The 18,643-nt window shown below is 25.3% G+C and overlaps 1 protein-coding gene across 1 annotated transcript; it reads right to left on the bottom strand.

The window, feature by feature from the left end:
* Positions 1-750: 750 nt before the first annotated feature.
* On the bottom strand, positions 751-18,301 carry LOC127287592 (liprin-beta-1). The gene is made up of 10 exons (XM_051314599.1): positions 18,154-18,301; positions 9,044-9,176; positions 6,833-6,987; positions 6,553-6,714; positions 5,904-6,035; positions 4,336-4,414; positions 3,762-4,054; positions 1,646-1,822; positions 1,197-1,568; positions 751-1,083 (listed from the first exon to the last, which is right to left on the bottom strand). Exons 2-10 carry the CDS (start codon positions 9,165-9,167, stop codon positions 937-939), a joined length of 1,641 nt encoding a protein of 546 aa, XP_051170556.1. The 5' UTR covers positions 9,168-9,176; positions 18,154-18,301; the 3' UTR covers positions 751-936.
* Between the last annotated feature and the right edge of the window lie 342 nt (positions 18,302-18,643).

The following is an 18,643-nucleotide window of genomic DNA, read 5'->3' as shown; positions in this document are numbered from 1 at the left end:
AAATATCATTTCATATCTCTTAACTATGATGCCATCCCTGCTTAAAATAAGACTCCAAAATATTGAATTACATTCATTCGCGTAATTTTTGACAGCAAGTAGATGCATTTTCTTACAAGTTTAAGGGTTAAAAATAGGAGTTGAAAAGTGATATTTTGAGTGCCAAATATATATGTATTATTATTATAACAATTATAAAAAATGTTTTTTTTTTGCAAAGAAAAAAGTAATTTTTTAAATTACTTAAAGCTAAGGTAAACGTAGAGAATCTATTTTGGAATAATTCTACAAATTGGTATTAAAATTATTCAACTTCCTCTCCCAAAATTATAAGGGTGTTAAATTGAATTCACTATTTTGAAGTTTTGAAAATTGGTTTTAGAATCCTAATTAGAGAGCTTAAAAATTAACTAGGAGTTTCGTTAAGAAATTTTAATCACCCCCTTCCCAAATTTTCGTTCTCCATTTTGAATTTTGAAAAACTGATATCAGATTCGTAATTAGTGAACCTAAGATCATTTTAATGAACCTAGCTTAATTTTTAAAATTTTTTATCTCCGACAATTACAAAATTCAATAAAGCCCAATTGGCATTAAAAGTTTTAATTTAACTTACAATAAATGTTGTTTTGATGGAAACAACAATGAAGACGTGAGGTGGCTCCGTTAAAAAAAATGCCCGATATATATTTCTTATTAAATATAACCATTGGAATAACTTTTATGTTTTTTGAAATAAATAACACCTGATTATAATATATATATATAATGAAATTAAAATTATATTTATTTTTATTATTCAACAAAATGTTTGCACAAAACTTGCTTGCGTAATATAAAAAATCATCCTTATGCATAATAATATGTTTTAAAATTTTAGAAAAGTTATTTAAAAATTTTTAGAATATACAATTTACATGAGTTTAAAAAGTTTGTTTACAATGTAACTGAATGAAGATTAGAACTACTTGGCGTTGTTGACGAACTTGATTGTGAAGATTCTAAAGGACAAACTAAATTTGTAAAGTCAATTTCATTTTTACTTTTCTTACGTTTTAATGTAAATTGAGATTTTTTTGGCACCTGTAAAAGAAAAATATTTAATTTTACTCCTTAGCAAAATATTTCACGTTAAAATAACAAATAAATATTTACTGTTTAATATGATATTGCAACTCTTGGTAATAACTATTTACCTTTAATCTAGCTGTAAGAGTAAGTGGTATAAATCCAGGCGAATTTTCAATTTCTCTTTTGTGTTGTACAATATCTTTGCCAAGAAGTTCATTAAAATGAGTAACTAAATGTCGACGTAGTAATGATTTTGCAGGCGAAATACTTAAAAGGGTGGCTAATAATTCTGCAGTAAATCTCCCCTCATAAACCATAAGGCTGCCATGAACGCCAGATCCTCTTAAATTAGGCGCATATTCGGCTAGATCAACAACGCGAAGCCATTCCATAACTCGATGATTTGTCCAAAGTGCAACATTTGTTCCATCAACAAAATTACCATTTGGCGATCGACGTTCCAAATTATCAAATTGAAAATCCAAATCGCGCAACACCTATATATAAGAATTAAATCGAATTATATGTTTATCGTAATCAGCAAATGTTTTACAAAAATTTAATTCAAACAAACCTGAATACCACGACGTAAACTGGATGCATGTAATTGTGATATGACACCAAGATTCAGTAAATCTTCTGTTACCAATCTATGTAAAACTCTTCCGTCTACTTTTCCAATGTGAAAAGCTTCTTTATGTTGAGGTAAGCCAATGTCATCAAGCCATCGTAAAACTGCTGCATTATCCATCTATTTGTAAGACAAATAATCCCTTAGTTGCTGTTATGATTTTAAAGAAAGTTCTATATAGGGGTTTTTGGGTCGCTGAATACAAATCCGAGGTCAAATTTTCAAAATTCAAAATGTCGGATCCAATATGGCGGACATTTTTTATTAAATTCACTATATTCGCTTGAAACTTATTAGTAGGGAGTTTATGAGGTCGCTGATTACGAATCCAATGTCCGTTTTTCAAAATTCAAAATGGCGGATCCAATATGGCAGACGACTTTTAAAAACACTTAACGTACTCGTTTAAAAATCGTTACTCGGTGGTTTTTGAGGTCACTGATTATGAATCGGAAATCTGATTTTCAAAATTCAAAATGGTGGTTACAAAATGGCGGAATTTTTTTTTAAATTCAAAATATTCGCTTCAATCTTTTTACTCAGGGGTTTTTGTAGTCAATAATTTTTCGCTATATTGAATTCGACATTTTGAATTTTAAAAAATTAAAAAATCCGTCTTAGAATTCGAAATCAGCGCCCCTAAAAATCCCGAGTAAAAAGATTGAAGTGAATATTATGAATTAAAAAAGAAATTCCGCCATATTTGTAACCGCTATTTTGAATTTTAAAAATAAGATTTCCGATTCGTAATCAGCGACCTCAAAAACCACCAAGTAATGATTTTTAGACGAAGACGTTTAGTTTTTTTAAAAGTCGTCTGACATAATGGATCCGACATTTTGAATTTTGAAAATCTGACTTCCTATTAGTAATTAACGATTCCGAAAACCCCCAAGTAGAAATTTTCAATTGATTTCAATTACTTCTTTATATGTAAATTAATTGTAGACGATATCATACTCTATGACGAAGATTTTGAAAAAGTCATCTTTTTTTTGAGGCAATGATTTTGAAAACGGACAACGTTATTTTATTCAGTACACCTGAGACTATCGAAAAATGATCTTTTTTTTAATTTTCATAAATTATTGGTTTTGTTGGTCTTATTTATATAATGACGAAGATTGGCGTTTTTGACGCAATCTGGGAAAAGTAGTTAATGGCGAAGATCTTCGCCGGGAGTATATTACTATAAGTTATGTATATATATATATATATGAAGGGTAGAATGACAAAAGGGGTCAAGCGCCAATTTATCGAAAATGAGGTTTTTGCAAAAAAAAATCAAGAAAATTCATTTACACATTTCTGTAGAAGGATTTCCTTTTTTATTGCGTATTTAAATCAGTTTTTAATAAAAATTAAATTAACAAAATAGCCTCAAATTTACTTTATTGCAACCTGATTGAAAAACAAAAGAAAGTGATGAGTCAATAATATTATCAAAATAAAAGAAAAATATTATTTTTTTAGGTTTTATTTTAATATTTTATTTTAATTTTATTTTAATAATATTTTAATTAATAAAATTAATAATAATAATAATGTATTTTCAATTTTAAACAATTTTAAAATCATTTTGTTATTAATTTTTAAATATTTTTATGGTTATACTAAGTGAACAATTGAATTTAAAGATGAAAGTATTGCTCAATTCCAAAGCAAGCAATTAATTCGTAATTTTCTTGAAAACAAACAATTTTTTAAAGGAATTTTTTTTTCTATTCATTTCGTCGATTCCATGGAAAGAAACTAATTTTCCAGTTTTTCTTTAAACTGTATATTTTTTTTATAATTAATGCTTAAAGAAAATGTGCGCAGTTGATATAACCTCAAGGAACCACAGTTTTTTTTAATTTTATCGTTAATATGTAGGTTTATTTCAACAAATTGTTGTTTATTTATTAAAACATACTAATATATCGAAACGGTTTTCTCAGTTTTTTTTAAATGACCTGGAAAATTTTTAAAAATGTTTTTTTTACTTCCTGTAAAAACAGTGAATTGGCGCTTGACCCCTTTTGTCATTCTACCCTTCATATATAAATCTCTAAAATACCTTTTCAGAACCATGAAAGCCTTCTCCGTGACATCTTTCGAATTCAATAGCAAACAAAAGTTTTTTACAATGTAAAGGATTTTTAATGTCCAATTCTCTTTCAATTTGATGTTGCGTTGATGTTAACAATTTCTGACCAGTTGCTTTCCATTTTCTTAATTCATCAGTATAACATTCAAGTCCCAATTTTATTAACCACTTTCCAATATCTTCTGAAGAAAATGATGCAAATGTTTTGGATAATTTTGTTTCTTCGTTAGCTTCTTTTTTATTTATTTGAGTCTGCTCTAAGGCTAAAAATAAATTTTCAATTAAAAACATTATTTACAAATAAATTAAATATTATATTGACAGTAAAATATTATGTTTTCAATGATTTAGAAAATATAAATATTTAACTGAACCAACTATACTGAGATGAAAATATTAGAAAACTAACAAAATCTGTTTGAATTAACTATGTTGTAAAGACAAAAAAATATTTTTTTATCAGTTTAATTGTTAAATAAATCGAAATTAATAATCATCTCGTTTCGTCATTTATCACTAAATATAAATATATTTAATAACTTACCAAACATAACTCCTTTTGAAGATGTTGACGATCGCGGTAGACTGTTATATTGGCCAGTAAACCTATTAAATTGTTCTCCCTAGAAAATAAAAATTGCATTGTTCACTTCACATAAATAATAATTTTCCATTGTATAAATTCCTAATTTATGACAGAAAAAACTTTTTTTTTTAAATAAAACTTTTAAAAAATTAACATTTTATTGAAATTTCTAGAAATTTATTTTCCGAACAGTTGTCTTTACCAAAAATATTAAATATGAAAAAAGCTTTGATCGTTTAAACTTAATTCCTGATGGTAAACTATAATGAAAAACTGTTCAAGATCAACTTGAAAACAATGAGATGCATGAATTATGTCTAAAATTAATTTGTTAGAATTTTTATTTGATAGTATTTTCATTTCACTAATTTTTCATATTACACAGTTTTTACTTAACCGAAAAAAAGAATTAAAAAAAGAATTCTTAAGGGTATGTGGGAACCTCCCACGTGACCTAGTATGGAAAAATGTGTTTTGGTAGTATACGTCTTACTCTAAAATGAAAAAAGATTTTTGTCTAAAATTTTGAGGGATAATAGATTTGGGTTCAAGGAATCTCGCTGTTCTCCGAAAAATACATAATTTTATGTTAAATTATTAAAAAATGAATTTTAAAAAGTGGCATTTTTAAACAAAAATAAAAACAAACATGGCGGCGCATACACAGACGTTGCTTGAGTGTGTCAGTGCTCCAGTAAAAAGCGCCAATTCGAGCAAGTGGCCGCTGAATGAACTATGCTATAATACATTATTTTACTATTTATTGCTTTATTTTTATTATTTTTGCGTTATGTCATAGTAAATGTAAAGAACAGCGAGATTCCTTGCACCAAACGAAATCATTTTTCCAAAATTTTAACCCGAAATAATTTTTTATTTTAGAGAAAGTTTCAAACAATAAAAAACATCCTTTGTCCACATACCCTTAAATGAATTTTTATTTGATCGAAATTTTATTTGACAGAACTTTCATTTGTTCGAATAACCATTCGGAGGAAATTTTAAAAAATTAACCAATCAAAATTTTGTGGGTAATTTCTCATTGGTTAATTTTAAAATTCGAGTTCAAAAGTTTCAGACTAAATTAATTCGAACAAATAAAACTTCTGTCAAATGAAAATTCGATCAAATAGAAATTTTTCATAAATTAATTTTCGGTTAAGTAAAAATTCTTGTAATATGAATTCTAGTTTTGGACAATTTTTTGTCTTGAATTTCTTAAATTTTCTTAAAGGGAGGCACCACCTTTATTTTGAGTCCTTTAAATTTGAATAATGGCTGGAACTTAAATTTTTTTCTTGCATCTTTTGGGTCTTGAAAACACGCAAAATGGTCAAAAATTAAAATTTCATTTTTTTGCCTTCGAAATGATGCAAAAGAAAAAAATAATTTCCTGCGATCATTAAAATTTAAAGGACTCAAAATAAAGGTGGTGCCTTACCTTAAAGTTTTATTTACAATTAAAATAATAATAGTTTTATGAATAAAATTAAAAATTTGAATAATAGTAATAAAAAAATATTTACATTCGAAAATGGACTAGTTGTGCGCAGTGCAATATTTTCATGTTCTAAAGTAGCCACTTTAAGTTTCATCTCAGATAAAGAAGTTAAAAGTTCCAATTTCTGTGTTTCTAAATTACTTCGAGCTAATACTTCCTAGAATCAAAGAAAATAATATTTATTTATTATAAAACAATTCAATTTTTATATGGGCATACACAATACTTTTAAATCTGAATTTTTTATATCAAAATTTTTTTTTTTAAATTATTATTATTTAATAGGTAATTAATTATTATTTAACATCCTTGTTATGAAATATCTTCAAAAATTAAATTATTTTCAAAATTATAATTTTTAAATTCTCAAAAAAATTTTTTTTTCCATAATTTAATTGACTTTTAAAACATAACTCAACATAAGTTGGACAAATATTGATGGATTTTTTTTTTGAAACTTTGTGTATTTTATGTAGTTTATCCTATTAAAGACGATAATTATAAAACGATTTAAAAAAGTTCTTATTGTTTAATAATAAATAATAACAAAGTTGTAATTTTGATAATATGCGTTTTCAAATCTTCCAATGAAAAAGTTATTCAGATATTTTTTTTATGTCTAATATTTAGAAATATTTAAAGTTTATGCTTTTCACATAATTAAAAAATTTTACTTTTTGTAAAGCTTCTTCCATTTGTTTGAATGATGATATATTTTCATGTAAAACATGTTCGAGTTCATGGATTTTGTTTGATTGGGCATCAACTTGCTCTGAAAGAACAGATATTTCCATACATAGAACACTTCGTTCATTCTCCAATTTTTTTAAATATTCCTAAAACAAAATAATTATTTATAATTTAAATTTAAATAATTTAATTTTTTTTGTCTTTTAGTTAAAAAAAAAAAACATTATGGATTTTTTTGTTCCGATAAAGTTTGTAGATACTTACAGGTTGAAGCCAATTTAATAAAACTTCAACTACTTTCTTGTCTAGTGATGGAAGAGGACATTGAGCTTCTGTAATAGCAGCTACTAAATTTTTGGCACCATCCACTACCGTATCTTTCCATTCATTATTCGCTTCACTATTTTCGGCACAAGTTCCTATGACAAAAAAATTTTACAATCTCTAGAATGTGAAAGAATGTACCTATAAGGACGATTTTTTTTTCACTTCTTTTTTGTGTTTGCATATGTAAAAATAATTTCAGTTCACATTAATATTTCAAAAAGTCGGAAAAATGGTTCAAAAAATTGGAAAACATGAAATTTCCATCATCATTAAATAAAATTTTTATTTTAAAGAATTTTATTAAATAAAATTATTTTTTAGATGAATTTTCCCTTTTTTGAATTACTCTTTGGCAAAATTTCTTTTTAAACAAATTTTTATTAAATACAATTTTTAGGTACCGAATTATTAAAAAAATTATTTAAAAAATTTGAATTTAACAGAATAGGTATTAATTTAGTAGAATTTTGATTCAACAAAATTTTATGTGATTCGAATTTTTAAATGACAGTATTTTGAATTCATCGAATTTTTATTTTAACAAATTATTATTTGATACAATTTTTAAAACGTTCGAAAATTCAATTCACGAAGCTAATTATAAGGCAACGCTTATTATTTTAATGCCTTTTAATTTTCTGTGTTGTATATTGATTCAAAAATTGTATACAAATACAAAAAATTTATGATGAGAAAAAAATGCGCCAGGAAATTTCGTACAAGATAGTAATTTGAAAAAAATTAATTTTTAAAAATTAATTTTTAAGGAACCAGGGGCCAACGAATACCTATTAAATATTAATTATAAAAACACAGGCCTCGAATCAACTTAAAGACACAAAAAGTCGTTTTAGTCGATTTATATTCCAAAAGAAAATGGATTTGTTTTATATTTTAACAAAAATATTTTACAGATTTTTAAATAAAAAAATTTTTTTAATAATAATCCTTTCGAAGGGTTAAAGTTGAAATTTTTAGAAATAATTAAATTTCAAAAGATATTGTTAATTTTCAAACAATTGTTAAATTTTACAGAACTAAAAATAATTTATCAAACAATTTTTGGAAAACATTTTTTAAATTTAATTGAATTTTCAAAGATTGAAAATTGAGATTTTTGAAATTAATTGAAACTTTAAGTGTTTTGTAATTAAAATTTTAGATGATTTCACTAAAAATTTATTAGAAAATGCGGACAAAATACAATAATTTGAAAATCATTTTTAATTGAAAAATGGTTTCAGATAGTTGAAATTTCAAAGAATATTATTAAAATAGTTAAAAATAATTGAATTTCCTAAGAGTTATAATTGAAATTATTAAATTTCAAAAAAAAATTTTCAATGGAAAATTTTAGAAATAATTAAATTTTAAATGCTTTTAAATTCAAATTATTGAAAATTCAATTAATTTTGAATTCAAATGTTTGAGAATAATGAAATTTTATTTGATTTTAAATTTGGAAAATAATTGAATTTCAGTTCATTTTGAATTGAAAATTTTGGTAAATAATTAAATTTTAAATTGAAAATTTTGGATAATTATTGGATTTTTAATTGATTTTGAATTAAAATTAAAAAAAAAAAATTAAAAATAATTGAATTTTAGTTTATTTTGAATTGAAATTTTTAAAAAATAATTCAATTTTATTGTGACATTTTTTTTTTAATTATAAACAATTGTTAAATTTCATAAAAATTTTAATTGGAAAATAATTTTGATATAATTGAATTTGTGATGTATTTCATTAAAATTATTAAAAATAATTAATTTAGTGAAGAATCTTTTTAGTTCAAAATTTCTTAAATAATTGAATTGAAGAAGATCTGAAGAAGATCTACATTTTATACTAAAAAATGTATTTTATTTACATTTTTTTTCAAATGTAAAAAAAATGTCGCATTTTATTAAAATAAGTCGATAAAAGTCGTATTTTTGAAAAAAGTCGGAAAAAGTCGTATAATCCGAGGCCTGTAAACATATAATTTCCATTATTATCATTTAATATGTAATAATATTCTAATAAATTAAATTATTATTGATAATATTAATCTTTAATTTCTTTATAACAAACAATTAAATACTCAATTTGGCGCGCTTGCGCGCGCGTTTAATTTTGCTAGTTTTGTTAATAAATTTATTTATTACCAGAGATAATACCATCCATTTGGATTAAAGCAGCTTCTAACATTCTACTAGCATCTGATGATTTGTTTAATAATGACGATTCCTTTGTCTCAGATTGACTTTGATTCAACTGACTTTTTCCCATCACTATCTTCTGTAAATTAAATAAACAATAATGGCAGGGCGACACTTTTTCCAAAAAATGCTGTTCTCAAGGAATAGTGTTTCCAAAAAAAACTTTTTTCCCAATATTTTATTCTCCCAGAATGATATGTTTCATTCAAATAATTTAAAAGACTTTTTATTATTAGCAGATTGGCAATAAATATAAATTATAAAATATTTATAAAATTAAATAAAAAATATAATTATAAATATTAATAAACATATAAAATAAAAATTAAGTGAAAATTATAAGAATATAATTACAAATTAAAGAAAATATCAGTGGATCAAAATTGGATATTTTTTAACCAATGGTTTGCAAATAACAAGTAACATTATTCCTGTGCCGATAATAATATATGCCATTTATTTTTGTTAGTAACAAACAATTACAAATAAAATAAATTTTTAAATGTTTCAAACTAAATTTTATCTCGCATTTAAAAATAGAATATCATAAGAGCAAGACTTTTCGATGAGGTGCATAAAAATCCTCTAAATCCTATAATACCGAAATCGTTTACATTTGTAAAATTTAAACCCTGGATGTCAAGTAATAGATTTAAATGTAAAATCTTGTAATAAATGTTTATGTAACCACTGAATACACTCACACCAAAAGTTTCGCGTTGGTCCCACGTCTATTTTTAGATATTAAATTAGTCAATTAATTGACTTTCATCTAACGGATGTTAGATGAACGAACATTTTTTAAAAAAAACTTAATTTTTAAATGTTTTAATCTCAGGCATTTTCTTGCTAAGGTGTAAATTATGTTATTTAAAAAATAAAGATTATTTATGATTTTTTTTCGGCATTTTTGAAAGCCTATACTTTCTAGAATAAATGTTATCTTCAGTTTAGTTCAAAAAGGTAGTCTTTATGCTGGTAGAGCAAAGTGTTTCGCATTAGCAACAGTTTACGTTTTTTGTGATCATGTTGCTGTAAATTAATTATGAGAAATTTTTAATTAAATTCACAAATGAAATAATAGACATCTATTACCCCCGTGTAATTAACGGATTTATTCTCTTATTATAAAAAATCAAACCATTCTACACGGAGAAAATCTGAAAGAACTGACAAGTAAACCTACGGAAGTGATAATCTCCGATTTTAATGAAACTTGGTATGAATGTAGTACTCGGAAAAAAATAAGAGACCCGTATAATTTTATATCTGCCATGATCCACTTTAATGGGTAGAAATCACCCCTTGAAGTTATAGGGGTGTAATATCATAATTAGAGGCTGTGGTCAAACTATTACAAATAGCTAAACAGTCAATACCGCAATGAAAATATTAAAAATGAAGATAACTTTCCATAGAAAAATATTTAAAAAATTCAATTGTTTAAATAATTACTTTAGATCAACAAAAATCTTAAAATCTTATAACGCCATTTGATTTTACAGAAAAAAATACTACGAAACTGTGTCTGGAAAATTTTTTTAAATTTCATTTTACATAAAAAAATTAAATGAACAATTTTATAACTAATAAGAACTTCACATCGGCAATTGAAAACCCATAATAATATTAATTGAGATTAAAACTTATTGGAAAAATTTTTTTTAAACATTTTGATAGAGGAAGTTAATACAGGGTAATGATAATTGTTAATCTTTTAACTATCGCACAAAATTATGAATATAAAATGTTATATTTTTTCCCAGTATTTTCACTTAGAATCGAAATATAGGATTAATTTTTTTTAAAGTTGTAAGTTCTTTTTTTGTTTATAAATATTGAATAGCGTTGATATTTTTTTTGAAAAATTTGTTAAATTGTTTATAACAAATTGTAATAATTTTTTTTTCAAAAAATTTTAAACACGAAAATTTATTGCTAGGATCTCATTAGTTGTTTTTTGATGTCCACTTATCTCTGCCCATGGGCAGGACAAGTATAAGTGCATTATATTTGTTTATAACATTTTTACAACAATATTAGTTGAAAAAAAATTATTTCATACATGTTCTCTTATTAATTTTCCACGTTGAAACGAATGACGTCATTTTTTTGAAAAATTCAAAATTTCTTTATTTGTTTATAACAAATTGTTATAAACAATTTATTTTATTTATACGTAAAAATTCATTGCCAGGTCTCATGCTAGGATCTGAACAGTTGTTTTTTTTATATTTGCTTCACTCTGTCCATAAGCATTAATGTGTTAATAGATTAATTGTTAATTAGTGATAAGCAATTGAATACTCTTTCGTAGTATTTTTTTCTGTAAAATCAAATGGCATGGCGTTATAAAATTTTAAGTTTTTTGTTGATCTTAAGTAATTGTTTAAACAATTGAATTTTTTAAATATTTTTCTATGGAAAGTTATCTTTATTTCTAATGTTTTCATTGCGGTATTGACTGTTTAGCTATTTGTAATAGTTTGACCACAGCTTCTAATTATGACATTACACCCCTATAACTTCAAGGGGTGATTTCTACCCTTTAAAGTGGATCATGGCAGATATTAAAATATACGGGTCTCTTATTTTTCCGAGTAATACATTCATACCAAGTTTCATTAAAATCGGAGATTATCACTTTCGTAGGTTTACTTGTCAGTTTATGTAATTTTTATTTTTTTATAAACTACCGTCGGACATTGTCGGTACGGATGACGTGCGAGGAGTGGAAATTTAGTGCTAAATTTAAAGCAAGATATTTTAAGTTAGAAAAAAATTAGAGACTTGTAACTCAGAATGGTTGGAAAGCTGATAAAATTCTGCGTCTGAATGTACAGTCGAACCTCGATAAGTGAGAATCCAAGGGACCAAAAATTCTTTTTCACTTATAGAGATTTCTCAGTAAGACAGGTTCTCACTTATTAAAGTTGAAGAGCGGGTTTTCTTATACTTGCAGAGGTTATTGCACTGATAGAGGCTTTTTAAGGGTTTTGTTAATTAAAGTTTCACTTTTACGTAATAAGAAATTTCATATACTTATTTATTTAACAAATTTAATAAAAATTGTTATTGCTTTAAGCTTTATGAAAAAAGTCTGTTATTACTGTTTGTTTTTTAGTTGTGCAATTTTGAACATGGTGTTCAAGCTCATAAATTTTGTCAAAAACTGATTCATTAATATTCGTTGAAAATTCAAAAAATTTATGAATTGTCTGTAGTGCACTTAATTTCTACTAAATAATAAATTTTAATATAGAACAGATTCTCAGTTATAGAGGTTTGAAAAGCGCGCTTCTCTCACTTACAGAGGTTTTATAATTATAATATAGAAAAGATTATTAGTTATAGAGATCTGAATAGCGCGCTTCTCTCACTTACAGAGGTCTAATCAAGAAAAATGATTCTCACTTATTGAGGTTTTTGCATGTAAAAATGACGGGACTTGTAAATTCCTCTCACTTATAGAAGTTTCTCAGTTAGGCAAGTCTCAGTTACGAAGGTTCGACTGTACATCAAGAAAAATTTTTTCTTTTTTTTTAGCATTTATAACACCGAAAAGATTTCAAGAAAAAATTAGGCACATTTTCCTGCTTTCGTACTAACATGCTCGAAATTTTTTTAACATATTTCAGGATCTACAAAACATTTTTTAAGTTTTCAAAATTTTAACACAATCCTTAATTTCTTATTGTTAGCTTTAATTTGCTTTTTTGAAACTTAAAAAAATTTTTGTATTTCCTGAAATATGTTAAAAAAATGTCCGAGCATGTTTTTCTACAATTCAGCCGTCGATCATCAAAAATGTAAATTAAAGCTAAGACCTTAAAGATTATGTTGTAAAATTGTCAAATTTTTCCATACATTATTCTAGATTATGCCGGAAGTCAAAAACATTAGTACGAAAGTAGAAAAATTGGGGGCGGTACGAATTCAACACAAATGAACTCTACACAAGAAAATACTGCACCCACTGCACCGCTAACTGTACACGAGTAAATTCTCAATAAAATAAAATAAAAATATATTCTACACAATTAAATACTACATCGAAAAAAAATCGAATTTAATTTATTATTTTTTATAGTAGTGTAGAATTTACTAATGTAATATTTATTTGTGTAGAATTATAAAAAAAATATTTTTATTTTTCTAATTCTAAATCTTAATGTGTTGAGTTTATTTGTGTAGAGTTTACGGAGATAATTTTCTAGTTAATAGTTTATTGTGTAGGGTTTTTCGATGTAATATTTAATTGTTTAGAATATATTTTTATTTTATTTTATTGAGAATTTACTCGTGTACAGTTAGCGGTGGAGTATTTTCTTGTGTAAATTTTTCTCGTTTTGAATTTTATTATTTTCATTTAATATGTTGAATTTTGAATGTGTACAGTTTATTTGTGTAGGATTAAAATATTTTTATTTGATGTGTAGAATTTATAAATATTGAGTTTAATTGTGTAGAATTTTATAAATAATCGGAAATAAAGAAAATATTATTTTCATGTGTAAAATTTAATTGTGTCGTATTTAATTTTTTATTTTTTGTAGCTGTGTAAAATTTACTGATGTAGTATTTATTTGTGTAGAATTATAAAAATTTTTTTTTCATTTTTCTAATTCTAAATCTTAATGTGTTGAGTTTATTTGTGTAGAGTTTATGAAGATAATTTTCTAGTAAATAGTTTATTGTGTAGGGTTTTTCGATGTAATATTTAATTGTGAAGAATATATTTTTATTTAATTTTGTTGACAATTGACTCGTGTACAGTTAGCGGTGCAGTATTTTCTTGTGTAGAGTTTATTTGTGTTGAATTCGTACCGCCCCGAAAAATTGCATAATTTTTTCTTGAAATCTTTTCGGTGTTATAAATGCTCAAAAAAAGAAAAAAATTTTCTTGATATACATTCAGACGCAGAATTTTATTAGCTTTCCAATCATCTAAGTTATAAGTCTCTAACTTTTTTCTAACTTAAAATATTTTGCTTTAAAGTCAGCACCAAATTTCCACTCCTTTGCACGTCAGCCGTACCGACAATTTCCGACGGGGCGGTATAGATTCTACACAAATAAACCCTACACGAGAAAATTGCGCACCGATAATTTTACAAAAAAAAATTCTACACTTGGACAATAAGCAAAATAAAATTAATTAACAATTTTTTACTTTACACAATTAAATCAAACATAATTTTATTCTACACATTCAATTGCACACAGGAAAACCCTACACCGTTAACTCTGAAAAAAAAATTCTACACAATAATATGCGGAATAAAATTTAAAAACAAATAATAAAAATTCTAAACGATTAAATACTACAAAATATAACCGTACAAATTAAATTGCACTCAGGAAAACCCTACACGATTAACTCTGCACAAGAAGATTCTGCACCTTAATAATAACCAGAATAAAATTCTGAAATAAAAAATTTATTTTTAATAATCCTACACGATAAATTGCACATAAAATAATTCTACACCACTAATTTTGCAAATAAAATTCTACAGTTAAATGCTAGACCTTTTAATCAATAAATTTTAAAATTCTACAGAGTAAAGTTCTAAATGAAAAACTCTCCACGATTAATTGGAATTTTTTAGATTCTACACAGTCATAAGTATGTTTATTTATGAAAAAAACAGGGTTGCCATGTCGACTGTGTAGAATATAAAAAATTCTAATTAACCGTGGAGAGTTTTTCATTTAGAACTTTACTATGTAGAATTTAAAAATATACAATTAAAAGGTTAAATAAATAATAAAAGTATATTGTTTATTTATTAACATATAAAAATGAGTTGCCATATTAACTGTGTAGAATCTAAAAAATTCCAATTAATCGTGGAGAGTTTTTCATTTAGAACTTTACTCTGTAGAATTTTAAAATTTATTGATTAAAAGGTCTAGCATTTAACTGTGGAATTTTATTTGCAAAATTAGTGGTGTAGAATTATTTTATGTGCAATTTATCGTGTAGGATTATTAAAAATAAATTTTTTATTTCAGAATTTTATTCTGGTTATTATTAAGGTGCAGAATCTTCTTGTGCAGAGTTAATCGTGTAGGGTTTTCCTGAGTGCAATTTAATTTGTACGGTTATATTTTGTAGTATTTAATCGTTTAGAATTTTTATTATTTGTTTTTAAATTTTATTCCGCATATTATTGTGTAGAATTTTTTTTTCAGAGTTAACGGTGTAGGGTTTTCCTGTGTGCAATTGAATGTGTAGAGTAAAATTATGTTTGATTTAATTGTGTAAAGTAAAAAATTGTTAATTAATTTTATTTTGCTTATTGTCCAAGTGTAGAATTTTTTTTTGTAAAATTATCGGTGCGCAATTTTCTCGTGTAGGGTTTATTTGTGTAGAATTTATACCACCCCTTTCCGACAGTAGTGTATATTTTGTATTTTTTTTTTAAATATTGTATTTAAATCGTTGTTCTTGTGGCTTGCCTAGGACAAAATAAAGGAATTATGAATTGTTGAAAAATATTTTAGTTTATAATACAAAAATGTTATTTTTTTGATAAAAATATATAAATATTTCTTTGATATTATTATTATTAAATTTATCATTTAAACATTTATTGAAAAACAAAAAATTTAGAAATTAACTTTTGAAAAATGTGAAGTTAGTAAAAAAAATTTTATTTAAATAAAAAAAAACGGTTTTTTTAATTTAAAAAAAAAATCATGATTTTTATCAGCCCTGAATATAGAAATCTAAAAATTTGAAGTTAGAAAAACGCGTTTTTCTATTATATTTTACTTTTTTTTTACTAGAACAATTTTTATTGAAAATAGGTAAAAAGATGAATTATTTACCGAAAATAGGTCTTGTAACTAATTTAAATTTAGCCTAAATAATTTTTAAATCGATAAAAATTTTGATAAATTCAAATTTGTATCTCTTGAATCATTGAAAGTAAACATGAAAATCTGTAAATTTTGTGTTCTCTAAATTAACATAAGCTCAAGGAATGTAAAAAAAAATATTTTTAAACTAATAACGAAAATAGTTTTCAACATTTTTGAGCTTAAATCAATATATTTTTACATTGTAAATTTAAATATTACATTATTTTGCAAATTAATCGAATCATGGGAAAAGTAAAAAAGGTAACAAATTGTCAAAGTAGTTGAAAAAAAAGTAAATAGATTCTAGAGGTAAAAATTCTTTAAAAAAAAATTTACACATACTGGAAGCATATGAATGATATTTTCTGTAAATTGATTCAATTTCACAAATTTCACTAAGAAAAAATTTTTTCCTGAATTGTGCCTATCCTGATAAAGAAAATTCCATTTTCCATTAAAAGCTGTTTACAGTTTTTAATTATCAACAATAATATCGTCATATAAAAATAACTTTACATATGTTTTTATGTAAGTTTTAACAAAACTTTTGAAAGTGTAATTAAAGAAAATTTTAACCGGATAAAAATTATTGTATTTAAATTTAACATGTTTTAAAATATTTAAACATGAATTATAGACAAATTTTTTTGAAACGAAATACAGGGTGTCCCATTTTAATCTATCAGGCGAAATAACTTTTAATCAGTTGATTTTACAAAAAAATGTTTCAGACAAAAGTTGTTTTGCTCAGAGGGGGACATCCAGTGACAAACTTTAATTTGACCTAAATGACCTAAATTAGGACATTTCAAGGTCAACTCATTTTTTTTAAATGGAACCACCTACTTTTTATGCCGGAAATCGATAGAGCAGGAAATTCCACGTCGAAATCGTTGATGCACTTTTTTTCGATAGGTCGACCTATTTAGGACAAATAGGTCATTTAATTTTTATTGTATTAGGGGGAATAACTTTAAACTAATTAATTTCACAAAAACATGTTTCAGTCAAAAGTAGTTGTGGTTAAAGGGGAATATTCAGTGATGACCTTGAATTTGTTCTAAATGACCTAAATTAGGTCATTTCAATATCAACTCATTTTTTTAATGGAACCATCTACTTTTCATGTTATAAATTGGAAGAGCAGGAAATTCCACGTTAAAATCATCAAAGTACTTTTTTCGACTGGTCAACCTATTCAAGTTAAATAGGTCATAATCAATTTGACCTACAAGGCCTTGGTTAGGTCTAGTCTAGGTCAAATAATTTTTCATGAAGAAAGATCAAGTTTTTATGCAAGGAATCGTCAGGGCAAGAATTTTTATGTAAAAAACACTAATGTCATGTTTTTAGGTCAAATAGGTCATATTTAATTTCTTATTAAACTGTATTTTGTATTAAAAGCATTTTATGCAGCTCTTGGCTAGTTTTTAGAAAACTACTCAGAACTCACCACGTGAAAGTGGCTACACATCGAGTTCCAGCTACTCCTCACCCAACCGACCTACCTTAACGAAAGAATTTTTTTTTTGCAAAAAGTGAGTCACTAATTCAAATTAGTAAACATTTTTACTAATTTAGATTTAGAGAGTGACATTTTTATTAAATAGAAAAACTTAAAAAAAATTAAAAAATAAAATACAAAAAAAAACTCTTTCGTTAAGGTACATAGGTCGGTTGGGTTGAGGAGGAGGTGGAACTCGATGTGCAGCCACCTTCACGTGGTGAGTTCTGAGTAGTTTTCTAAAAACTAGCCAAGAGCTGCATAAAATGCTTTTAATACAAAATACAGTTTAATAAGAAATTAAATATGACCTATAAAAAGTAGGTGGTTCCATTTAAAAAAAATGAGTTGACCTTGAAATGTCCTAATTTAGGTCATTTAGGTCAAATTCAAGTTTGTCACTGGATGTCCCCCTCTGAGCAAAACAACTTTTGTCTGAAACATTTTTTTGTAAAATCAACTGATTAAAAGTTATTTCGCCTGATAGATTAAAATGGGACACCCTGTATATTGACTTTACTTTGATATTTAATTAAAAAATAATACACTTAAGAGTTGTTTGTTTATATATATAGTGTATAAATTAGAAAATAAAAGCAGTTAGTTAGCGATAGTTAGTAATTTTTGTTTTGTATAAAAATTATTTATTTTAAATAAAAATAATAAACAAATTCCTACATACATAGCCAAATGGAAACAATGTCAATATACTTTTTGTATATACATACAAAATAATACTTGTATAATAATAACAAACAAAAAAGATATAGTCCTTAGAATGTCATATGGTCTATGTGTGCAGTCATTACTGTGGACTATTTTCAATTGAAGTTCAATCCACAATGACTCACGGCCAGGGTTGGAGAATGATGAATCGTTCTTTTCTTTGTTTCTAACGTAAATTACGTAGGGTGTCTTCGGGAGTTTGGGTACGGTCACACTATCTCATGCATGCACTGTGCAATAAGGCAGTCCAACTTGTGACGTAGCGTGACGTCACTTTTCAAAATGGTGGCTGGTTGGAAGACATGCAATGCATTAAAGTCAATGGAGCGAATCAGTTTTTTTAACATAACTTTTGAAAAATTAATTTTTGAACCCAAGTGTAATTGTAAAATATTTTTTATTTATCGAGATCTATTTTTTAAAATAATAAAATCAAAAAATTAATT

The sequence above is a fragment of the Leptopilina boulardi genome, unplaced genomic scaffold (assembly GCF_019393585.1).
Source record: "Leptopilina boulardi isolate dan_hultmark-lab unplaced genomic scaffold, ZJU_Lbou_2.1 LbouV2_371, whole genome shotgun sequence".
Taxonomy (NCBI): Eukaryota; Metazoa; Arthropoda; class Insecta; order Hymenoptera; family Figitidae; genus Leptopilina; species Leptopilina boulardi.
The sequence above is the reverse complement of the archived record's forward strand: the minus strand, read 5'-3'. Positions and strand labels throughout refer to the sequence as shown.